The following is a 25,163-nucleotide window of genomic DNA, read 5'->3' on the forward strand; positions in this document are numbered from 1 at the left end:
CCTTAGGTGCGAGCCCCGTGGCTCCCTTCAGGCACAGCCGACGGCTTCCCGCGAGCTGCTCGTATCGCGAGATTTGACGGATCAGCCGTAGGTCCAAAAGTGTTCGTGCGAAGCGATTTGCGAAGGCTTCACTGAGGGAAAAGAAAGCCTATCGAAGACAATGACTACTCTTCTCAGCTGCAAGGATAGGAACGGGGAGAGGAGACCGCCGAGCTTTTAAAGGCGTTGTATGATCGTGTACCCCAACATTTAATCTTTTCGGCTCGGCGCCAGACCCCGCGCTCAGCTTCAGAGTGCGCCTGCGCGGCGTCCTTTGGCGGTGTGGTTGCCAGGAGACCGCGGAGCTGCGGTTCCTGCCGGTGATCACCGCTCCACCATGGCCAAATTCGTGCTTGCGGGTGAGTGATCCCTGCGTGAGCCCGCAGATCACTCAAAATACGGACAGCTGTTGACCTCCTAAAGCCGTTTGGCAGTCATCTTCTTAACTGGCTTCTGTTCTAGCAAAAAGGTGGGGAACCTGTTTTCTGCTAAGGGCCCTTTGGATATTTAGAACATTATTCGAGGGTTCTACAAAATTATCAACTTAAAAATTAGCCTGGTATATTTGATCAAACATTTAACGCACCCTAATGTGATGGCTGGAATTGCGGTTGCTTTGGCAGGGCCTGAGCAGATGATTTCCCAGGCTGTGATGGCCAGCTAGCCCGGACCTTCCCCAGCCCGTCTGCACGGACCACCTCGGGCTCCTTTATGCACGCCTTCAAAGATGCTTATTGGGCAGAGCCTCTGTGCAAAGCACTGCCGGACACTGGAGATTCAGTGGGGGAGGGAGGGTGACACATCCGTGCCTTGGAGGAACTTTCAGTCTCAGGGGGTACAGAGCATGTGAACAAGTAATTTTGATACAGTGTGATTGATGCAATGAGGGAGAGGTGCGCAGGGCTCTGGGGGGTGTTACAGGAACTGATTTGTGAAAGTTTGGGATAGGGAAGCCATTCCAGATAAAGGCACAGAGGCTACAAGTCTCATGGCCCAATGGACCATCTGGCTATGGAGGAAGCGACTGGACCTGGGGCTGGAACTGGAGCTGGAACCAGATCCTCAAGTGCACCAAGCAAAGGTGTCTGAACTGTATCTTAAAACTAAGGAGCCATTAAAAAAAGTTAAGCGGGAGAGTATCCTTTAGGATGCCCACCTTCTCAGCAATGGAGGGGAAGGGTTGGAATGACGACTGGCATCCGTTGAAGCACTGAAGAGGCTTTTACTACAGCATGCTATTGTACCTGCCTCCTTCCCTGCTCAGCAAGTCTCTTAAAAGAGTAGACCGCTCTTCTATCTCTAGATCCTCCCTCCACTCAATCTGGCCTCTACATCTGCCTCCTTTCCGAAATGGCCCTCACGAAGGTCACCGATGACGTTAGAGAAGCTGTCCAGTTCCTGTCTTATGTGACCTCTTTGATGCATTAACATAATTGGCACCTCCCATCTCCCTGAAAATCTATTTTCTTTGCTTCTTTATTCATTTAGAATATTTTTGAGCACCGACTGACTGTATGCTGGGAAGACAGTGGTAAACAAACATGCAAAGAATGCTGCACGTGTGGCAACGTCAGGGCAGGCTTCCCTAGGAGCAGTGGTAGTCACAGCAGCAGGGGCCCTTATTTAGTCAGGCAGGGAGGCTTCCCAGAGGGCGTGATTTCTAAGCAGAAGCCTGCAAGATGAGAGCGAGTGACCTAGCAGAGAGGAGGTAAGAAGGAAGAGAGTAATTTAGGCCTGGGAAGTAGGAAGCGGGGTTGAAATGAGGAGAGCTAGCTTGCTGATGATTGAGAGTATACAATAAATAGAAAACTGAAGTAGACTTAGTGGGATTGGAGCAAAGGGTACAAGGAAAAGAATATCATAGCCTGAGGCCAGAGTTAGGTACTGTAGATTCTTGTGAGCCATGTTCAGTATTTAAAACTTTATGCAAAGTACATGAAAGGCTTTGGGAAGGGGAGAACATAATCACATTTGCATTTTACCTGAGAGTTATCTCTGCAGTGTAGGAAGGGAAACACTGGATGCCAAGAGCCCAGTTAGGGGCTGTAGCCCAGTAGGGAGATAATGGTGTCCTGACCTAGGCTGGTAAGCAACAGAAATGGAAAGATGCGAATGGATCGTTGAGATGTTAGGAAGGTAGAATCCATAGAACTGGTTGTCTAATTGAGTTGAGGAAGGGAGAAGAAAGTTTAAATAGTTCCCAAGCAGTTGTTTGGATAAATGGCAGGAGGTTGAGGGCTTTCCCAACTGATGCCTTTTTGTACAAATTGGCTTTATTTTTGTAAAGTAGAGTGCAAGGTGATCTATTGTCTTTTGGTGGTCCAGAAAAATGTTGGGGAGAAGGAAGAGTTTTGAAGGAAGTGGACAAAGTCTAGAACAGCAATTGTGGAGAAAACAGAGAATGGGAACAGATCTCCAGGCAGAGTTGAGGCCAGTTGAGCTGGTGACCATGAAGTTAATGGCACCTCTCTGCTTGGTTCTGCCATGTTTCTCCAGGGGTGCCTAGCATATGGGACCTAGGCACAGAAAAGGCAGGTAATTTGCTTCATCCAGGGTGAAGGCTGTTATTAAGCCAGAGAGTGGTTTAAGTTCATAAACTATGGGTTTCAACAAGCCAGGGAGGCTAATAGACAGGGGGAGGTTGAGAGGGGATGATGACAGAAGTCTCCATGAGGTCGAAGGACTGGTAATTGGGGGTAAATGGGAAAGAATGCTATAGAGAGACTTTTGCATTTGGCCTCTGCCTATCAGACACCCAGTCCCACACACATTGGTGGTTTTAATTTCCTGTGTGTTGATGGTTGCAGAATCTACATTAAGCCCTTACTGGGGCTTGTACTTCAGACTTACACATGCAGCTACCTGCGGCTCATATCCACTTAGATTTACTACAGATACCTCCAGCTACACTTGTCTATAATTAAACTTCTCACCTATGACTTCTCTCTTCTAAACTCAGCATCATCTATACAAGCCAGAAAGTAGAAAATGTTCCAGACTCTTGTCTCTCCCTCAGCTTCTCCTCCCCCCCCATACTCCCTGCCACGTACATCAAATTCACATGTGATTCTACCATCACTCCTCACTTCACACTTTGCCTTTTCATGGCTACTAATGAATAGTTCATCGTTAGTAGTTCATGTTTAATTAGTAGCATGGAAACCTCTTAGAGGAAGTGAGATCTAACATAGTACTGGAGGAGAGTGAATATTCAATAGTCTTTTTTCCTTTCCACATTCTATTCCTAAAGGTTCTGACCTCCTTTTTACCAATACAATAAAAATCAAAAGTTTATGTGGTGGCAACTTATACTATAACTGTTATAAAATGTAAATATATGATTAATTTTATAATTATACAGCATATACTTATGACTGCTAAAAGAAGGCATTTGCTAAATTGAACTCTTTTAGGTAGAGCAGATTGCCCATATTATGCTAAAGCAGAACTTCTGGCAGACTATTTACAAGAGAATCTTCCTGATTTTCGGATATATAAAATTACACAACATCCTCATGATTGGGAGGTAAGAATCCTTTACAATTTGTTAAACTTACACATGCACAAAAATGTGTTCTAATTTGATTAATATTAGCTAGTATATCAGATAGACTTCCAGTAATGAATGCTCATATGCTACTGATATTTTACTACTGATAAAATAAATCTCCACTTATCAATCTCAAAACATTATTTTTTCCTAATAACTGGTGGAACAAATGAGGCCCTAACAAGTAAGTAGAATAAATTTGGCTGGGTTCTCCCCACCCCAAGAATCCAGGGAACTTATATTGCACTTTTTACCTTTTTGTTCACCTTCATATTGATTTCTAATGACATGAGGTGCTTGTTTATTAGATATACCCTTCTTTAGGACTGGGTTTCCACAGAAACAGACTGAGCTGAAGATTTGGGCAAAGGCATTTCCTTTATTCAGGGGGTGCTTTTGGGAACAGCATCCTGGGAAGTAACACAGGCCTCGGCATTGGGCAATGGGAGAAGTCGAACTGCCATCCAGCTACAACAAGGGGTTCGGCCAATCATACAGGGCACTCCGAAGCTGGGTTGGCCCTTCAGAGATACCCTCAAACAGGCAAGGGGCTGGGCCTTTGTACTCCCCCAGCTAACAGTCACTGGATGCCGCTGGCCTGCCCAGGGAAGGGATTTAACTTAAGCCAAGAGAACTTCTTTCCACTAAGGTCAGTTCTGGGAGGGAAACTCAGCACTGAGCAATTGGCAGCCAATACAGCTGGTAGCTGAGGGATCGAGTGCCTTGGTCAGGAAGGGGAAATCTGGACTCTCATGACAGGATCTGCAACAGTTCACCAGTTGTGTCTTTTGGACCTACATACTCTATGAAATAAGTTCACACCATCTGGGAACAGCTCTTCCAGGATTCTGGTTGGCCTCTCTCCCTAGGGAAACTTTACAAGTGGGTCCCTTAGTTTGAAGTGATGTTATGCAGGACCCCATGTTGATAGGTTAAATATTGTATAAGCTCTTAATCAAGGTGCTGGGCAAAGCCCTACAAGCAGGAAAGACATTTTTTTACCCAGAATATATGTTGATTCAAATCAAGATGAATCACTGTCCTGTACAGGTTGGAAGGGGTCCAATTATAATCAACTTGCCACCAAGGGGCTGGTTGGTGTCTTTGAGGGATAATGCCATTCTAAGGGAGTCAGCATTGGTCTCTGTTGCCCCACATTGGACATTTAGTAGCAGCAGTAGCTACATCAGCTTTGGTGAGTGGCAGCTTGACCTCTAGGGTCACTGCATAACCTCTATCTCTTCATGAGCTCATGTGCCTTCAGCTGTCTAAGTTATCTTCCTTTTGAGTTGTTTAGTGCTTCTTTTACAATAGATATTCTCTGGTGGGCACTGGCCCCTGGCCTCTTATTTCAAGATTTTATCATCCCAATGGCCTAGAGCCTAGCTCTATAACAGCATGTCCTTTAACAGACCTGGCCTAGAATGGACAGCCATACAGGGCTTCTCAGCAATACTGAGACCCCTTTCACCAGTGCATTTCTTGTCCCTTTGTGAATGTAGTGTCCCAAAGCCCTTCTGGAGTTCATAATTGACTAGCAGCAGGTTTCTAGCATTCTATTACAGTATATCCACTCCTGCATGACCATTTTTCTAAGTTTTTGATGCCTTCCATTGTCTCCCAAGGCAGTTCTGGCATTTCTATTTCATTTCATGTGAGCTATCCCCTTCTCCAAGCTTAGGAGAACCATCCTAGCAACATGCTACCACTCTCTGCCGAGGTCTTTGCCAAGGTGTACACTCTTGAATTGCAGAAGAGTGATTCATATTGATTCATTCTCCCTTGTCCAACTTTATGTACCACTCTTGATTCAACACCCTCAGGGTCCAGTCCTATACATGCTCTCTCAGCTCTTGCCAGGATATCAACATGCCCTTGATGCTGAAGGTCCTTTAGGGTAGAATCCCTTTCTTCCATAGACTCAGCACTTCACTGGTCAGTCTGTGTTGTGAATAGAAGGACCATGGTGGAATCTTCACAGCAGCACTGTTTGCTTTAAGATGAGATAAAGGCAGAGAGATTTCAACATCAGGAGGGAAATTTGTTTCTAAGATTTTATTTATAGGGTAGCGTCACTACACATGCCTCCAAAGACAAGAATACTATCATGTGCTTTATCCATAAGAACGTTGCTGTCTATCTCTGCTCAGCTCTTGTCATTGGAAGACCTGATCTGCACAAATCAGATAATGATTTAAGATTTTTCTAGTAAATATTAGAAATCCCTAGGTAACTTTTAGCTCATTAATTTAATCTGAACAATATAAACTATACTCACAGATTTGGAAAGCAATATCAAATTTATACGGCCCAAAGACTGGAAATATCTCACATAGAAGAGCAAGGGAAAAATCAGTTGAAATTTTTTTGAAACCATTTCAGTTGGAACACTTGACTTCTCTTTAACATAAACACTCCAGGTCTCCTCAGCAAACAGAGCAACTTTCTGTACCTTTATTTGGTCAGCAAATTTGAAGAATATTCTTATTTGATTAATTTGTTACTTAACTCATCACTATTTTCTGTGTTTACATTTTACAGCTTAAGATATCTAAATTTTATGTATATACATTAGTAAAACACGACAAGCTAGTATTTTAGTGTTTGAATTCTAACATATTGAATTCTGAGGCAGAGTTAATGTGCGCCTTCTCTTGAAATATCATTCAATAGGAGTGGCTGAAAGATTTGTGTGAAAAGAATAAGTGGAGCCACAAAAATTCCCCTATCATCTGGAGGGAGCTGTTGGATCGTGGCGGAAAGGGAATGCTTTTGGGAGGGTATAATGATTTTCTGGAACACGCCCAGGTATATAAACTAAGTTGATTTATCTATTCAAAACATTATCATTCTCTCGCACTGTTTTATTTTTTCAATGCCTTGCTTTCTAAAGTATTCTCTCAATTCTCTTTTTACTCCATTCTGGCTTTAAAAAGAACTTTCCATTACAGCCATTAGCAGCTAATTATCTTCTCTCTGGTGTTGGCTTTTTCTTTTGCGATGTTTAGCTTTACTATGGTGTCACTTCTAGCATGAGGACTGACTTGATGAAGGCAATTGCTCAAGAGAACATGGGGACACACATAGAAAATGAGCTGAAGAAAGAAGCCCTGAAAGACCTCATCGACCCCTTGCAGGTCTGGATCACCAGGTGGGACAAGTCAAAGCCCAGGATTCGTGAGACTGGATTTTTATATTCAGAGGGGAGAATGATGTGGGGTTAATTCCATGACAGAAGAATATACACGGTGTCAAGTTCGAGAATTGTGTACATATGTATGTATACATGTGCGTGTGTCCCCCAGTATAGCCCATGTATGATTTTTAGGTCATACATAGATTTAATGTGTGTATACGTCTGGCTGCCTGGCGTCCTCTCCTTTCCCACCTGCCGAGCTGCCTTCCCTCCTCCTCTGGCACTTTCTCTGTATCCCGGCCCCTCGCTGCTGCGCCCTTTCCTTTTCTCCTCGCCTTTGCTCCTTCTAGTCTTTGTCATTGCTTGTTGCCTCTTTGTATTCCTGCCCCGTCTCTCTCGTCGTCTCCCTTGCTGTCCATCTTGCTCTGTCTCTCCCTCCCCCTTTCCTTCCTGACCCCTCAATCTCTGTCTCACACTGCCCTTCTGACTAAGTGCACGTGGCCTAACGGAGATGCTCATTTAAAACAATCATGTTATTATGGAATATTTCAGATACAGGGAAGAACTGAGAACAATGTAATGAACTTACATGAACCTGACACCCAGGTTGCATAAATATTACATCTGCTTTAGGTGTGTGTTTTTTAAGGATTAAAATGGTACAGCTACTGTTGAAACCCCCCACTGTACCCCTCCCCAAACCCACTGTGAAAACTGAAAACACCCAGATGCATTTCCAAACTCCCTTCAAGAGCCATTACAGCTCTCCGTTGATAGCAAACCACATAAAGAGGACCCAAGCGCTCGCTGAATCGTGGCTACAGTCACTGATACCTAGACTGTGTCAATCCTAGGCTTCTTTGAGAGGATTTAGAAAAGATTAGTCCTTTCCAAAAACTGTCATTGCTTTGTAGATAAGGGTATAAAATACAAATGAGCTATGGTTAAAAGAAACTTATTTTTCTTTATCTTTTTAAGAGCAAATGTAAATATATAATTAGAGTAATATAACATTTCTCTGAAATTTTGCTTTCTGCATGTTCTATTTTAATCTGAAAAGCCTTATAAACAGGTACATTTCTTATGTGGGGATTTTCAAATGGCAAGAACAAGGGGTTGGTAGTGAGAATTTTTTGTTCTACTTCTGAGTTTTAGCCTTTGAAACTAAGTGTTCTCATCAAGGAAAAAAAAAAAGGGTGGGGGCTGAAGGAAGGGAAACTATGTGAGGTGAGGAACATGCTAATTAACTTGATAGGGGGAATCCTTTCACAATATATACATATACAAAATTATACATTTTTAAGTATCTTACAATTTTAGTTGTCAGTTATACCTAAATAAAGATAAAATTTTAAAAGCAGCAGCAGAGTGTGCAAAGTATGGGAAAATGTTACATAGCTGTGTATGCCTATTTCGAATATGGAATCGCCCCGTTAATGCGCGCGGCGGTGTCTGGAGAGTAAAGGCCTAGGAGGGGGAAGAGTTGACCTCGCTAACGCCGCGTTGCCCGCAGCGCGTCCGCCCCGGCCTGCTGCAGCCTCATTCCGCTCCTGACCAGCGGCGAGGTATTCGGGAGGCGCACGGAAATCAGCCTGAGTCTATTCGACAGCAAGGAGGCCGAAGAAACCCTCCGATCCCTCGCCACCGAGACGCTGAACCTGGTGTCGCCCGTCCTGCGCGGCGTGTCCGTCTGCACGCGCGTGGAGGAGGCCTTCTGCCAGGCGCGCGTGGTGGTGGTGCTGGACGACCCCACGGACGAGGAGGTGTACTCGCTGGAGGACTGCCTGCGCAGCAGGGTGCCCCTGTGCCGGCTCTACGGCTACCTGCTGGAGCGCAACGCGCACCCCCGCGTCAGGGTCGTCGTGGGCGGCAAGACCTTCGTCAACCTGAAGGCGGCGCTGCTGGCGAGATACGCCCCGGCCGTGGCGCGCAACATCGTGGCCGTGGCGCTGGGGGTGGAAGGGCAGGCCAAAGCCGTGCTGGCCAGGAAGCTGAGGACCACCTCCTCGTGTGAGTGCGCCCCGTTTCTGCTTTTGTTTCTAAGCGCCCAGATTTCCAGGCGGCTGGGAGGAACCCTGTGCCCTCTAGGGTCCTTCTGGAACCTGGAGTAGGGAGTGCGAAGCGCATGCAAAGAGCTGCTTCTTGTGGGATGTGACGACTGTGCACACATGTTTTTTAACTGGCTTTCATGACTACCTGACTCGGTCCACCATTATATAATAAGGTTTATACTCTATACAAGTAATCATTTGAAGCCGAATACTCCATTTTTGCCCATGGTGATAGTTAACTAAGGTAATCAGTGTTTTTAAAAAAATAATATTTAAAAAATCTGCAATGAAGCCCTATATTAAAGTGGCTCCACCCCACTTCTTAATTGTGTGACTTTGGGCAATTACTTAACCTGGCTATGGCTCGGTTTCCTCACCTGCAAAATAAGCGTTACGGGCACCTAGAATTGATGTGAGGATTCATTTGGTGCGAGAGAATACTTGTAAGTGTGTAGAAGAGCACCCGGCACATGGTAAACGTTTGCAGGGGCATTAAACTTGTCAGTGGGATTATGATTCCCGATCAGTTTCTGCTCCTATTAATCTTTAAACTGGTAGATGTCAAAATCATATGAGCACGAGACTGGATCAGAGAATAGACTGTTGTATTTAGAAGGGGACTGATGCATTTAAAAATATGTATCATACCTAAAAAATCCTAGCTGTTTGTGCCCTTAGATGGAGCAGGTACAACAGAGTCGATTGAGAATCCAAGGCAGTGCAGGGCATTCCCTCAGGCAATTGGGAAGATAATGAAATATGAGCTTAGAATGCTCTGAATGGGGCTATAAAGGACCTCAGTGAGCCCCTAACGCTTTATAGCAAGAGCCATATTTTCCATTTCTTCACAGTGAAGCCCTAGGACCATAACTCCTGGTATTCTTGAGTACAGATCTTTAGTGTCTTACTCCCAGGGTCAGTGCATACCTATGCCAAATTGATACTAAAATTATTCAGCAGGAAAGCAAGACATTTTCTAATCATTTTATCTCTGTTGTCAACCAACCTTATATGTATATGTGTAGATACTGATTGTCACAAAAGATCTATGATGTGCTGATGAAAGTGTCAACAGGAGGCAGTGCTACAAAATTAAAAACGAGGTGTGAGGTGGCAGGGGCTTGCAACCAGAAAGCTGCTCTCTATGGGTCTGCTAGTGCCATAAATTCTAAGCCCTGCTATACTCAAAGTCAAACATATGAGAAGCAGAAAAAAGGAGAAAAGTTGGGAAAAGGAAAGAGACATTAGAGGGACAGTAGTCAGCGTAGAATTGTCAGAGGAGTAGCAGGGAGAAGCTCAGCAACAGCAACGACAGTTGAACACGATGGCATGAACTACAAAGGCCATCAGGGAGAATCATTCAGGGCAAATTCCAGGTGCCAAGTGGGTAGCAAACCTTTTCAGGGTACCTCCTGAGTTCAGTTCACACATAGCACTGTCTTGTTCATAGCTTAGCTACCCCCTTAGAAAGAGAACTCTCTCTCCTCTCTCTCTCTCCCTCTCTCTCTCTCTCTCTCTCTCCCTCCCTCTCTCCCTCTCTCTTTCTCTCTCTCTCTCTCTCTCTCTCTCTCTCTCTCTCTCTCTCTCTCTCTCTCTCTCTCTCGATTCTTTGAAATAGCAGGAAATACCTCATTGGCCAGGCCTGGACCATGTGCCTATCTTTGAGGTCAGTCATGACCAAGAATATGGAATTTTGGTTTCATGCCTATTGATAGACCTAAGTGGTGAGGACAGCCCCACTCCAACCATATGGACTGAAATCGGGAAGCAGTGGTTATTTAAAGAAAAACCATGATGCTGTTAAAGAAAAAATGTAGGAAGAGATGCTGGGAGGGGAAAAAGCAGATGTCCACTATAATTTTCTCTAGTATTATTTAGGGCATTAGAGCTGTTAAGGTCCTTAAAGCTGATAATACCCAGTGAGATTAGAAGACTTTTTTAGACTTTAGGAAGAAAGCCTACCATATGCTTACTTGGGGCTGGAGAATTCTTTTCCCCATCTGGGAACCCCATGGCCTCCTACCAGACTACCGCCTTCCCTTCCCTTCCCTTCCCTTCCCTTCCCTTCCCTTCCCTTCCCTTCCCTTCCCTTCCCTTCCCTTCCCTTCCCTTCCCTTCCCTTCCCTTCCCTTCCCTTCCCTTCCCTTCCCTTCCCTTCCCTTCCCTTCCCTTCCCTCCCCTCCCCTCCCCTCCCCTCCCCTCCCCTCCCCTCCCCTCCCCTCCCCTCCCCTCCCCTCCCCTTCCCTCCTACAACATGAAGCTAAAGGAAGGGCCCAAGTGCACATCAGTAGCTCTCTTAGGAGTTGGGTGATTGAGGGAGCACTGGCTATTCCTACTTCATGAGTCATTTTGATGAGAGAGAATCTCAGAGGGGGATGGTAGACACTGATAGTTGACTACACAAGATCCACTTCTCACCCTCTTCTCCCCCCTAACCAGTCTCTTGCTATAAAGGTTCAAAAAGACACACATTTTTCCAGCTTCTCTTGCATCTAGGAGTGGTCGAGTGATGTAGTCTACTTGAAGTCCCTTGGAAAATATATTTCACTCCCCGAAAAGGCAGAAGAGGAAGCCTCTGTCTTGTTCTTTCCCCTACTGCCTGCCTGTGAACACAGCTGTGAGAGTGGGATACTTGAGCTGCTGCAGCCATTCTAGGACTGTGAGGGAAAGGCCAAGAGGATAACACCTTTGAGCTGCTGAAGAAGCACCTTGCCTACCTTGACACCTTGTTATCTGAGAGGAGGAAATTCCCTCCACTTAAGCCAAGTCAGTAGGATATTCTGTTACTTGAAGCCAACAGCAATCTTACCTCATACAGGAGAATAGGAAGGAATTTCATCTTTAATTTGGAAGTGATGTGGCCTTATAAGAGAATTGAGTTTTTAAGCAAATAAACAGGTTAATAAACAAATCAATAAAATTACTTATTTTCACTTTGGATGCAATATTCCTAGAAAACTTACAATTATAGAATTATATTAAGTGCCAAGCCATATTTCTCTTTAACCCCATCCTCTTAATTTTCTTTAAAGTACGCATCACTTTGTATAGTAGTCATTTTCTCACCCACTCCTCTCCACCCCCTGAATGCTGCAAAGATTTGGGCTGACTGACTTTATTCTAAGTCGACCAGCTAGAGGTGCCTCACAAATAGAAGCTAAGCCGCCAACTATGCCTCAGGGTCCTCTTACTACAGCACCTTCATTCTGCAGCAAACAAAACCCACCCAGGGAGTTAAGTGATTTGCCCAAATTTCTATTCCAGTCGACAATCAAGGACTTTTTGTCAGAATCAAAACAGAAAGTTCTCTTAAGGCAAGCAGAGTAGTGAAGTCAGGACCAGCGCCAGTGGTTATAATTATCAGTAGCAGTTTCTTCAGGGAGCATCCCAGTATCCCTTGGTTTCTGTTGTGTGCCCACACCATTCGCAGGGCATTAGTAAGGATTGCCAAACCCTGAGTGAGGACATCCTTGGGCCACATCATTTGCACATTTTTAGGCAGCATAAACTTAAATCTGCTTTATAGCAAAAGGACCAACCCTAAAACAAACACAAACAAAAAAAATGGGCTGCAGGCAATTTTGTATATTGTTCATTATTATGTTAATTTTTATTTCTTTTCTTCACAGGCATCAAAGATGTGATAATTTGGGGTAATATTAGTGGAAATAGCTACGTTGACCTAAGAAAAGCCAAGATTTACAGATATGAGAGTGCTATTTGGGGACCTCCTGACTTTTCTCGCCCTGTTTTAAGCTTGGTTTTTGATAGGTACTGTATATTTTTAAGTGAAGTATACTAACAGTATTGAATAAATGTTTAGCAGTTGTAATCTTTTAAATCATTTCAGAAATCTTTGGACAAAAATAACTTGGCATTGTTCACACATCTTTACTTATGCTCTCTACTGAAGAAACATAGGAAGTTCCATAGGATTTCAACTAGTCATTTCCCACTCCCAATTTATTTGGTTTTGAAATTATAAATTTTTATATTTCAGATTATCCTTAAAGTGGCTCACCTATTCCATTAAGTTACCTCTAAAGCAAGCGTATGTAATGTGCACCTCATTTAACTTAAAGACAGAGATATGTATCCAGGTTGAAATTAGCTGAACATTTTCAAGAACAGGGAATTAAGATGGTGAGCAGGCCCAGGCCATGCCGGGGGTTCCCTCCCGGGAGAGGCAGGATAGAGAAGTGGTGAGGAGCACAGCCCCTAGAACCAAGCCACCTGAGTTGAAATTCTCACGTAGCCAATTATTAGCTGTGTGACTTTAGAGAAGTTACTTAACCTCTCTATTCCTCGGTGTTTCCACTTACAAAGTGGAAATGGTAATATAGTATGGTCCTTATATAGGGTCACTTGGAAGATTAAATAGATTAATGTTACAGATAAAACACTTAGAACTGTGCCTGCCACAGTCAACACTATCATTGCACTAGGGTAGAGGAGAGAAAGGGAGAGGAAAGCCTTTGAAGTATTTTCCAAAACTTTGCAGCACCTTTCTTTCCAATGACCCTCTCTTTCCGTCCCATTCTCAGACCTTAGGAACTTTGTCCATCCCTAGAAATCATGCCTCCAGTTCACACTCTTGGAGCCTGGTTCCTCTGCGTTTGCTGCCTGGGTAGGGGCAGTGTCTATTGGAACTGTGTCATGATGGCTTAGCAGGGGCAGCCATTTAGTGCTTGCTCTAGTCCAGCTCAACTATTCCCTGCCTTTAAACTTCAGATTGTAAAAACATAATTATGTCCCTAGTTCTCAATGTGAACAAGTCAACATTTTATATTATTTTATTTTAAATGAACGATACCACTGGTTCCAAGGTAGCATCTACATAGAATAAATTCTTTGTCGTGAAAGTAATTGCTCTTGCACCTTTGACCACTTTTCTGTGTTCCATATTTCTATTATCATGTTTTTAGTTTGAAACTCTGGGATTCCTTTCTGCTCTTTGTCATTGCTTTTCAGTCAACTTTTTATGGGAGTGAAGAAGCTTGAAGAAAGGACACCAGGAGGCATATCTCTGTTTTGTGGAGGTGATTTTCTGTACTCAGATTCATTGACCCAGAGAATAGTCTTTTTTATTTCCATTTCTCCCGTCATTGAAAAATTCTTTCTTTCTCTCCTTATAGTGAGTGGATTAACAAAGAATTTGTGGAAAGTCTTAAAGAGTTGACTGCCACAGGAAAACAATTTGGAGGCATGCTGGCTGCACACAGTATAGCCACTACATTGAGATACTGGTACCATGGCTCGCCGCCTGGGGAGATCGTGTCCTTAGGAGTGCTGAGTGAAGGTAAACCTGGGCCTTTCATATCTTGTAAAATTGAAAATCCTTCTTGTATGCCTCCTACTTCTGTGTCCCCACCAGTCAAGTCTTCACACAATCTATAAGCTGACTGGATTTTCACAATTTCAGAATTGTGTTCCTTGTGTTTCTTGAATGGTATTAGTGGAACTACAATCCTCCCCCTTCTTCCTAGGAAATCTCCCGAAAGCCCCAGGCCAGATTAATCTCTGTCTCTCCTCTGTACTTGGAGCATTTCGTTCCTCCCTCAGAAAGCATATTATAGCCTGCCTTTACTGATGGTGTGGTTAGTTGCCTGGGTCGTCTCGCTGCTCCTTTTTGGGTAGACACTCAGTGAATCTTGTTCAGTTGCAGTTACAATGTATGAGCATCCCCTTTGTGTGAATTCAGATCAGTATATTACCTTTTTAGTGAAATAAGCATTTTAAACCTTACCTTTATTTGTAGAAAATTTAATTAATCTCTATAGGAATTCATCAATAAACAATGCAATATTGGGGGAAAGGAGCCAGTGATCATTGTCTCCCTGAAACTGTCCATGTACTTAAACCCTCGTATGTTGTCCACCCATAAAGCTGGCTCTTCACAGAGAAAACAGAGAGTGAACAGAGGACCTGGGACACACTCTGAGGATGGTTTTTAGAACCTAGTTTCTTGACTCTGCATTTATTTTGCCCTAGTGGCAACATTTTGGATGACTAGGATGGCAAGCCTTAATTTCTTTTACACTGAGGTGCAAAAGGCGCAGGGCAACTTTATGGGAATGTTGCTCAGTTAGTAACAAGTATTGCCAATCTCTGTTTGGAGCACATCCAGACTGGGAAGTGGGAGCTGAGAGGAAATCAACTCTCCTGCTCCCTGTCTTTCCCTTCCCAGCCCTCGCACCTTGGCTATATAACTGCCATGGCACCCTGGAATAGCAGAAGGCCAGATTGGACAAGGCCTGGGCTCATGGGCTACCTAGGGGCACAGGAAAAGCCTTGGAAAGTTGACAAAAGGAACCCAGACGAGACGGAGGAGAGCACCAGCTCCCCAGGAAGAGGCAGGAGGTCTGAACCCGGGACAAGAGGGATAAAGAAGAGGGGACCGTGGTGCTCCGTCCAGGAGACACACAGAAGGGGGTTGCCAGAGCTCGGGCAGATGCCCAGTCAATACTTGTAGAGTGTTTCACTCTCCCTGAGAAGGAGTTACCAGAAATGTAGATCCGCATCGTCGTTAACAGTCACGCACCCTGCCTGTTTTGCAGTGCTTAGTAGGTATGACATTTTCCCGAGTGTCTCCGCTTCGCTTTGCTTTGTGTCTGCTCCTGCAGGCCAGTTTGGTATTCCTGAAGGAATCGTCTTTTCTATGCCTGTGAAATTTGAGAATGGAACTTGGGTGGTCCTCACAGATCTTGAAGATACTGAAATAACGGAGCACCTGATGACCAGAATGACAAGTGATCTAATTCAGGTAATGTCAGAATAGGCCCAAGGCAACTGACTTTGATAAGGACCTTAAACCAGCTCCCCTAGGCCAAGGCATACATTTGTTTTCTTTGGGTTCAATTTGAGTCTTGTTCCTGAAAACAATATGGAACCAAAGTAAATTTGAAAAAAAATCAGCAAGTGAGCACTACTCATTGGTTACATAATTTCCGGTATGTTAAAAATATTTGTTGGGAGTGGGTGTGTGGGTGGGTGGGTAGGGAGAGATTAACCTGAAAACATATATGCATATATATACGTGTATATGCATAACCCATGGACACAGACAATGTGTGAAGGCTTGAGGGGGGGCGGTTGCAGGTGGAGGGGATCAATGAAGAAAAAAAGGAATGTCTGTAATATTTTCAACAATAAAAAAATTTGTTGGTTATTTAAAAATCAAGAATCAAAGTGTTTTTCTATTAAAGAATGAGTAAGTTAATAATTATGGTCATTTAATTCTCTGATTATAACACTTTTCAACAGGAGAAGCTTGTTGCACTTGGAGATTTGATAAATTTTCAGCCACGTCAATCAGGTAATCTTTTAGATGTGATGTTTTATTGGGCTGCTCTCAAAAGAGTATTAAAATATTTGTTAAAGCTGAATCACTGTTTAATATAGATAACTATAATCCATATTTTATCACCTTTAAACTAAATCATTGATAAACTAAATCATTTAGTAAACTGCCAAGTTTACTGTGTCCTTTGAAATAAAACATCTTATAAGAACACTAAAGAAATCACATCTTAAAAAACACTGTGACCATAGAAATTTTGTGTATACCATAGGTATTAGTTTCCTAAGGCTACTATAGCAAATTACAACAAACTGGATGGCTTAAAACAACAGAAATTTATCTTCTCATGGCCCTGGAGACTAGAAGACCTAAATCAAGGTGTGGCGGGGCTCTGCTCCCTCTGAAGGCTCCGGGGGAGAAACCTTCCTTGCCTCTTCTAGCATCCAGGGGCAGTGCTTGGCATTCCTGGCTTGTAGCTGCCTCACTCCAATCTCTGCCTCCGCCTTCACATGTCTCTCTTCCCCTGTGTGATCTATGTTTCCAAATCCAAGGACACCAGTCATTGCATTTAGGGCCTACCCTAATCCAGCATGACCCCACCTTAACTTGATTATGTCACTACATGGTCTCTGGTGCCTTTTGAATTTTGTCCCATATACATATTTCACACATCCAAAAATGTAAACAGTTGGATAGATAGATCTGGCTCAATGAATGTTAATGTTTAACAACCAATGGGGAGGGTGAAGACGGGGTGAGTGAGGGGAAGATTCTCAAGACACAGGAGAAAATACACTCCAGAGCAGGGGATCAGCTTCAGACAGGAAGCCTCTGCTTTGAAGGCTCAAGAGATGGGTAGAGGTGATGGGTGTGGATACAGGGAAGTGTGTAGAGTAGGGGGACTCAGAAAAAACAGGCTGGAAGACCAGGTCCTCAAGACTAGGGGAAAGAGTAGGGAAGAGATGAAGGTCTGAAATAGCTGTTGAAAGGAAAGAAGGAAAATGGAAATACACAGAATTGTGTGTGTTTTTCAGAGCTGAGGACTCAGTAGAAGTTAGAAACCATGAATTTGTGGTGACTCCACAAATTTGTGTGTTGTATGGTTGTGTGTTGTATGCTAGTGTGATTCCCCACAAAGGTGCTCAGCTGTCTGGATACAGGAGTGGAGACCTGGATGTGTGATTGTAGTAAGGCCTGAAATATTGGAGTGTACTGCCACCCTGCAATTAGAATAACGCAATTAGAATAAAAATAACACCACACTGTATTCCAACAGACTTCTGAGTATTTCCATGATGGCTTTATTTGGAATATCAAATTATTTCCCAAAAGCTTTTCTTTTTCTTATACCTTTTTTCTCATATTTCTCTTGTTTTACTGGCCCCCTGAATGGGTGTTAAGGTAATTTGGTCACTGGCATTGAACATGGGAATGGAAAATGAGTAGTTTTGTTATTTTACTTACCATTTGGGGAGGGAAGAGGTGAATTAAGGAAGTTGAGGATAATTGCAAGAAAGCCGATGAAGTGATGAATTATCGGGGTCTGGACTGGGTAAAGAAGGAAGTAATAAATAGAAATAAAATTTAAAGCTGCAGGCAGGGATGGTATTGAAAATACCTAACAAGCTGGTATGCTATAAATTTCAACCAATTAAAATAGTTGCTGCCTCTCAGAATGTATTAACTGGTAAAAAAACAAACAAAAAAGCGTGGCAGGGAAAGGACTGCTCTTGCTCCAGATCATCCAGAGTTTAGGGAGGTCAAAGGTGAAAGTACTGGAAGTGAGAGGAAGGGCAGAGAGACTGCAAGGAAAAGAGGTTATGGCAGAGGTGGGCTCTCAGAATTCAAATCCAGTCAGGCTGGTGGTCAAGTCACCAGCAATGGGCCAAACCAAACAAAGCCCAGAGGCAACGCAGAGGTGGAGGGTGCAGGCACAAAAGTCTGATGAGCAGTTGGTTTTATGCAAAATCTTTTATTCTCAGAATTTAGAGGCCCTCTGTGCGCCTTCCTGCGTTTGGCAGACCTCTAAAGCTTAAATTCCTCTTATGAGAATGGGCTATAAAACAGTCATTCTAAATTTGACTCCATTGACTGGTAGTTAGTCCTAAATTTCCCGTAACACTTGCATTAGAGAGGGTTTGTGAAAGAAAATGACCTGATTTTATGCTGTGATTTTATTAACAAAGGTTAAGGTGTATAAAGTTGATTGATCTTGACTGTCACCATTGGACCTTGCCCAAAACACCCAGAGATTCCAAGATCAGAGCATTGAAAATGATCAGAACTTTGCAGAGTTTGGGCATCTCTGCTTATTAACATTTCAGTGAAATGATTCATGAATGAGAATCATTTAATCTTCTCAATTAAGTTAATACTTAATTTTCTGACTTTCAGTAACTGAAAAGACCACCCTACCCGCCATAAATGACAACCAGGAAAATCAGAATGTCTCAGATGGTAGGTATATCAATTGGAAAAAAGAATTGTTCTTTTCATCCAAGATTTAACACCAAATTTCAAAGAATTTTTACTAAATTTCAAAGGAATTTTGATTCCCTATTAGCCAGAAAATGGGAGTGGAGTTCTTCATCACCAGCATCCTGTATTTAAATATAAGATCATATTTAAAATCTATTAAAGTCTTTAAAGAAAATTATCAGATATTCATTGAGCACCTTCTATGTGCTGGTCACTAGGAGAGACACTGGGGGATACAATAAGGGAGTTATGGCCACACAAACATCTGGGGGAAAGGAGCCAGGAGAATATGAAAAGGTAAATGCCGGGATATGCAATTAATTAGAAAGCTCAATAAAACTAAGGTCAAGACAGGTCAGAAGGAAAGAACGTATATAAAGAACATAATCTAAAAAGAAAGATTCTTGTACTGTGTGAAGGAGAAAATTTAACAGTATCTTGAAATATAGTTGTGGCCAGAGATGGCTAAAGATAGTCAAATGGGCATTTGTTCAGAAACTGTACTAGTTCATTCACACAAGATGAAAAAATTCTAGGGACCTGTACACTCATGTGCATGTAGTTAACAGTACCATACTGTACACTTAAAATTTTGTTAAACAGGTAGATTTTATGTTACATGTTTTTACAACAATAATAAAAACTGGGGTAGGTGCTAGGGACATAAACATAAATCAAAATTGTTCTTGACCTCAAAGGGCTCACCGTCTAGCATGGGAAAGAGCAAAACTGTCTTATCGAAAAGTGTTATGATAAGAGAGGGGGCCGGCGTATAATGGGACCACACGGGGGTCTCCTGACACAGGCGGGGTGTGTTGGGAAAGGCTTTCAGGAAGAGATGAAATGGAAGCTGAGACTCGAAGGATGAGTAGGAATTACTCGTGTAATTTAGTGAAAAGGAGGCATGTAAGCGTAGGGTTGGCCAGGAAAGGGTATGGAAGGTGTCCCCACTAGGGGGAAAAATGGGGGCAAAGCAGGCGTTTCAGCTGATCAAGGCACGGCCAGAAATATGAACCTGAAACAGCATAAAACTGTATTCAGAAGACAATGAGTGGGGTAGCTGAGCAAGAGCAGGGCATCCACAGAGGATGAGTACAGCTGGGAAAGTAGGTGGGGGGCGTCCGCTGTTTGGTCGAATGGTTGGTAGGGAGCTGAGCAATATGGCTGGTGGGTGATGGGACAAAGCATAAAATAGATGGGGTCAGGCTTAGAGGATTAACCTGCTTTATCATTGGCCCTCTAGGGGAAGGTCAAGCAGCCCAAGTCACTGTCCAGAGGAGTGTGGTAAACTCCGTCCCCGCCAGCCTAGGTATCTTAGAGGCCCACTCAGCTAGACAGCACCTCCAGGCATCTGGGTGGCAGCGCTATTATGCCAGCCGGCCTGACTGGTAGACTGGTGCAGTCCTCATGGAAAGGACTCAGGGCACTGAGGCTCTAGGGAGAGATCTGAGAACACTAAGACCTGTCATGAGGAGGGTGACTGCAGCTTTCCAGGACAGAGGAAGAGAGGCCAGATCGTGGAGTATGTATTCCCAAGTCTTTGCATTGGAACAATTTAAGTTGTTAATTAAAACTTTAGGTTCTTAGACCGTCTAATAAATGATAACCTTAAGCAGACTTAAGAACTTTAGTGGTGAAAAAGTGGAGATAATGGTGTTGATTTCAGCTTGATTTGGGGGCTGTTTGTTGAATGAGCATTAGAATCAAATATAGCATTTCGCTTCCCATGCTGCAGGTGAGATGGGTTGTGAAAATATTTAGTGGGTCATGAAAATCAACTTAATAACTAGCATTTTTCCTTGAACTAGAATAAAATTAATAATAAAAGGGCAAGGAGACCAGAATTTTTTCCAATGAACCAGAATTAAATAGAAAGAAAAAGATAAGTAGAAAAGATAAGAAAAGGGTAAGAAGTCTGGAACAGAGTAAATATTGTAATTTTTTGTTTCATTATATGCCCATAGTGCATGTACTGGTCTATAATGTAACATGCATTTTTTACTGTGGGTCATAGGCAGCAAAGTTTGAAAACACTCACTTAAAACGCCTCACAGGTTGTTCGTTATATTCTAAACCCAGCACATCTTCTCTGGTTTTAGTTTCAGAACATAAAGCTGACACTCAGGATCTAACCCAAGAGGAAGAAAAAGGTCCGGCTCCGCCAGACGGTAAGTCCACTGAGGTAGCAGGCTCTGTAGTGCTGAGCCATGAGTCGTGTTGTTCAGTCTTAGAGTTTGATGTTGTGGCCGGAAGAACATAGGCCAGCGACCAAAGTCATTTCAAAATAACCCCTTTTCTTTCTTATACTTCGTAAATGCTTTGAAAGAGGCATAAAAATATCAACTATTTTTTTAAAATACTGAAACTGCTCCCGCGTCATACTTACCTCAAACCCTCCCCAGCTCCTCTAACCTCAGCCTTAGGCCCTTGCGTTCATCCCCCTCACCTTTCCCTCGTCTTCTCTGTTCTTCATTAAGCCTGAATATCTCACATGGCAAGTCCAGGCCCTCCTCAGAAAGTGTGTGAGAGGAAGAGATGGAGAAGGCCAAGACACAACTCTCTTTAGCAGGGAAAATCTAGGAATTTCCCTCTCTGCCTCTCTTTAACATATATACACACAAATATGTGTGTGTCTATGTATATATATGTATATTTACATGTATATTTGTAAAATATATAAAAATTTATAAATTTTTATGTAAATATTTGTATTTACAAAATACTTGTTAATATTTATGCAGTAAAAATTATGTAGAAGATTACATATTTCTAAATCTGCCTATACAAATCATATATCCAAAAAATAATAATAATCTAGACTTTTTACCACTTCTTTACCTGAAACACTCTGTCTGGGAGGGAGCTGGCAAGCACTGAGAAATGCCCAGTGATTTATGTTGTGAGGACCAAGGTGACATAGGGAGTTTGGTAGAAAGATGATGCCCTGAGCTGTTCAGCAGGACACCTGCTTGCTCATATTGCCCACAGGGCCATGGATAAGTCGCTGTCATTGGTTCAGACTCCATATAAAAGTGGCCTGGCAGCTTGAAACCTCTAAGGAAAGCAAGGCATTCAGAGGAACTGGACTAGATGGAACAAGAGAGGAGAAAAGGGGAATAGCTGCAAAAACCCAACGTGCTTTGAATACTAAAAACCCTGCTCTTTTAATTCTCTATTTACCACAGTGGATTATTCAGATCTGACTCCTAAGACCGACTCTGAAAAACCACTCAGTGAAGAACCCATACATGGTAGGTGGTAGACAAAAATTCAGTATTTTCTTATTCTATAAATGGGACTAGGCAGAAGCGATCATGTCCCTGTGATACAATTCTTTTCAAAACCTGCCCCCCTCCCACATGCCCAGGGAATCAGCTTTGCTGACTCTCCTAGAACCCAGCTTCCTGGTTTTATAGCCGGGACTGTGACAGTGACAGCCACACCCTTCCTTCAGAATGAGTAAGGGAACAGACGCAGAAACGTCTGCGAGTCCACACTGTCAAAGCATGTCACTGAGCTGTCCCGATACCTCATGGAAACAAAGTCGGCGTCAGTGTCGATTTCTCGGTGGTGACCAATCAGAATGTTACGCCCGCCTCCAGGCTTTAATTTGAATATCCAATAAAATGAATAAATCCACTGCACCTCCCACTCTGCAGATGAGGAGTATGATGGGCTCTGGGATGGGGCTAACCCCGGGGTTAGAATTCATGCCTAGAGAAGCACCAAGAGAGGAATCGGAGCTGACAGCGTCGCGGCAAACAGGATTCGGACAGAGGCAGAGGGGCCAGGAGAGGCTGCAGGCAGAATTAGACCGAGGCCAGCGAAGGGGGCGGGATTTAACTTCGGTATCTGAAAATATCTAACGACGGTCTCATGGCTCCATTTCCCTTATAGGATCCCCCTGAGCAAAACATCTTCCTCAGCCGCTGAATCAGACTGAATAAAAAATCTGGAAAACAGAGGGAAGGGGGGAGCAAGAGAAAAGCTAAAGAAAACAAATGTTGCTCATGCATTTTTAAAATTATAACACCGTTTCATTTTTCTTCCTTTTACAGACTCTGAAGGTAAAACTGTGGAACAGTAATGGATCCAATTAGACCAACTATAAAAGTACTTGGTTATTGTACTAAATATGGAAGGACCCATGGTGTCAGTACTTGTGGAAGAATAATTTGAAAGATTTACTTCAGTCTTAGATCATTTTAAGCTAGCCAATTAAATAACAGTTGAGCACACACGAAAAAGTCAGAGTTCAGTTATTCTGTGTATCCACTCATATGCCTGCTTATTATCAATTTCTCATAAATACTTTGGCGTCAGTTGTTACTTTCTGGACTAAAATGAACCAGTTTGTCACTCTGTGCCCTTGCCTGTGCTTCCTTCAGAGAGCACCTGCTCCCGCCTGCAGCCGTACCTAAGGCGTGGGCCTGGGGGCCGTGTTCGCTCAGATTTCCTTACCATGTTGGCCTCAACTGATTGGGGCAGGATAGACATACCTTACTCAGGGAGGACCGATTAGATCTTCTCTTGCTCTGTAAAAAAACTGAACTGAGAAAAATGGATGAGTGAGTCGGTGTGTGAGCTAGAGAAGGCCACAGAGCTCTGCCTGTGAGCTCTTCAGAGCTGGCCAGGCTCACCGCCTCCGTGAGACCTGGCGTGCAGTGGATTTCCTTGGACTTGCTTGATTTAATTATCTTTACAATAAATCACAGCGCTACTTTAGCTTACATTGAATAGGTTTCTGTCTCGTGACACCAGATGTGGCCTGAATTTTGAAAGAAAAGGATAATATTTTTACCATATAATCACACGGTTTAGGTAAAAATTACAGTCTTTTATTAAAGCAGTAGTAGACCAATATGCTCATGTATTTTTAAGCAAATAGGACCCTTTACAAATGCCAGTTAGGAACTTTCAAAACCCCAGAGGTCTTGTTAAAAACTACTGACATCTGTGCTTTCTCTGTAGTTTTAAATACGTCTTAAGATACACCTTTCTGAAAATTCAGTGAAATTTCAGATGCTGCTACACATTGCTTCTGACTCTCATGATTCAAAACCATGACTAACTTTTGCTTGTTTTAAAATCAGCACTTCATTTGATGTTATTGTGAAGAAATCTGAATGTCTATGTTAAGGACTTTGGGTGAGGTTTTGTGCCCTAATCCTACTGTTTCCCCTACCTCTCCTGGGAACCTCGACCAACGGAGTGTGAGCACAAGAACAAGAACTGGGTGGGGCCCCGCCGGACGTGGCTCAGCGGTTGAGCATGGACCTAGGATCCAGGCGATCGGAGTTCGATTCCCGGTCAGGGCACATGCCCCGGTTGTGGGCTCGATCGATGACTCTCTCATCATTGATGTTTCTCTCTCTCTCTCTCCCTCTCCTTTCCTCTCTCTGACATCAATAAAGATATATTTAAAAAAAAAAAAAATGTTTTTAAAAAAAGAACAAAAAAAGAACTGGATGGGAAGGCACCTGGTGCTCTGCACATAGCTGAGCGTGTGGTGGTTGCCCCTCAACATGCAGGGCTGCTTCATGGTAAAATGGAGTTAGGTTGGAAAATGTGACTCAGACTGAGAAATCCAAGCATAGCTTCCTGTTCCATTCCCCTTGAGTCAGGTATGCCAGTCACTTAGCAGGAACCGGGTGGAAAAGCTGGGACAGAGACTACAACCATGAACCCCCATCACCTTGCAAGGCAGTGGCTCTGCTGCTTAGTGAGTGATATTTTTCCCAGGGGATGTCAAACCCTGACAGTCATCTGCTTCTCCAATAGGTGAACATCTAGGAAGGGACTAGAGAGAGACGTGGGCAGAGTTTCTCTTCTTTAGGGTCACTGTGGGAAACACTGAGCCCATCCCCAGCAGGCTGTACTTTCCAGCATGAATATGAACTATCATACTTTCAAAGCACTGTAGGATTATCAGGATGCTCTAGGAAAGACACTCACAGGAGAACAGAGTGAGTTGACTTTAATTATTATACCTACTACCACACATTTGTCCCAGATTAATATAAAATGCAGAATTAGGAAAACACACTAGTCCCCTCTTATCCACAGTTTCCCTTTCCAACATTTCAGTTACCCATGGTCAACTGTGGTCTGAAAATATTTTTTAAAAAGTTCCATAAATGAACAATTCATAAGTTTTAAATTGTGTGCCATTCTGAGTGGCATGATGAAATCTCGAGCCATCCTGCTCTGTCTCACCGGGGATATGAGTCATCCCGTTTTCTACTATCTCCACCCTGTGTACACAACCCCCACGCACCCCCTCCTTGTCACTTAGTAGCTTCTCAGTTATCCGATCTTTGCCGAGGTGTCACAGTGCTTGTGTTCAAGTAACCCTCATTTTACTTCATAATGGCCCGAAGTGCAAGAGCAGTGATGCTGGCAACGTAGATAGGACACAGAGAAGCCCCAAAGTGAAAGGGTGTGTACAGAGTACAGTTCAATAAGATATTTTGGGAGAGAGAGAGATTTACATCATTTTTATTGCAACATATTATTATAATTGTTCTATTTTACTATTTTTAGTATCAAGATTCTTAATCAATGTAAATAATCTGCTGGAAATCGGCTCGCCTCTCAACATGGCAGCAT

General features: G+C 43.2%; 1 protein-coding gene across 1 annotated transcript; it reads left to right on the forward strand.

Moving 5' to 3' along the window:
- Positions 1–376: 376 nt before the first annotated feature.
- Positions 377–23,944, forward strand: MDH1B (malate dehydrogenase 1B). Its single transcript, XM_016196892.2, has 12 exons — positions 377–398; positions 3,453–3,565; positions 6,263–6,397; positions 6,598–6,740; positions 8,239–8,735; positions 12,406–12,547; positions 13,912–14,075; positions 15,400–15,539; positions 16,040–16,091; positions 20,654–20,722; positions 21,740–21,805; positions 22,613–23,944. Exons 1-12 carry the CDS (start codon positions 377–379, stop codon positions 22,639–22,641), a joined length of 1,572 nt encoding a protein of 523 aa, XP_016052378.2. The 3' UTR covers positions 22,642–23,944.
- The last annotated feature ends 1,219 nt before the right edge of the window (positions 23,945–25,163 follow it).

The sequence above is a fragment of the Miniopterus natalensis genome, chromosome 8, assembly GCF_054644295.1.
Source record: "Miniopterus natalensis isolate mMinNat1 chromosome 8, mMinNat1.hap1, whole genome shotgun sequence".
NCBI classification, from domain to species: domain Eukaryota; kingdom Metazoa; phylum Chordata; class Mammalia; order Chiroptera; family Miniopteridae; genus Miniopterus; species Miniopterus natalensis.

Coding starts and splice junctions, on each gene's coding strand:
- MDH1B (XM_016196892.2), top strand. CDS start 377: ATGGCCAAATTCGTGCTTGCGG. Junction 12,548..13,911: donor TTAAGCTTGGTTTTTGATAG/GTACTGTATATT, acceptor CTCTCCTTATAG/TGAGTGGATTAACAAAGAAT. Junction 16,092..20,653: donor TTTTCAGCCACGTCAATCAG/GTAATCTTTTAG, acceptor CTCTGGTTTTAG/TTTCAGAACATAAAGCTGAC.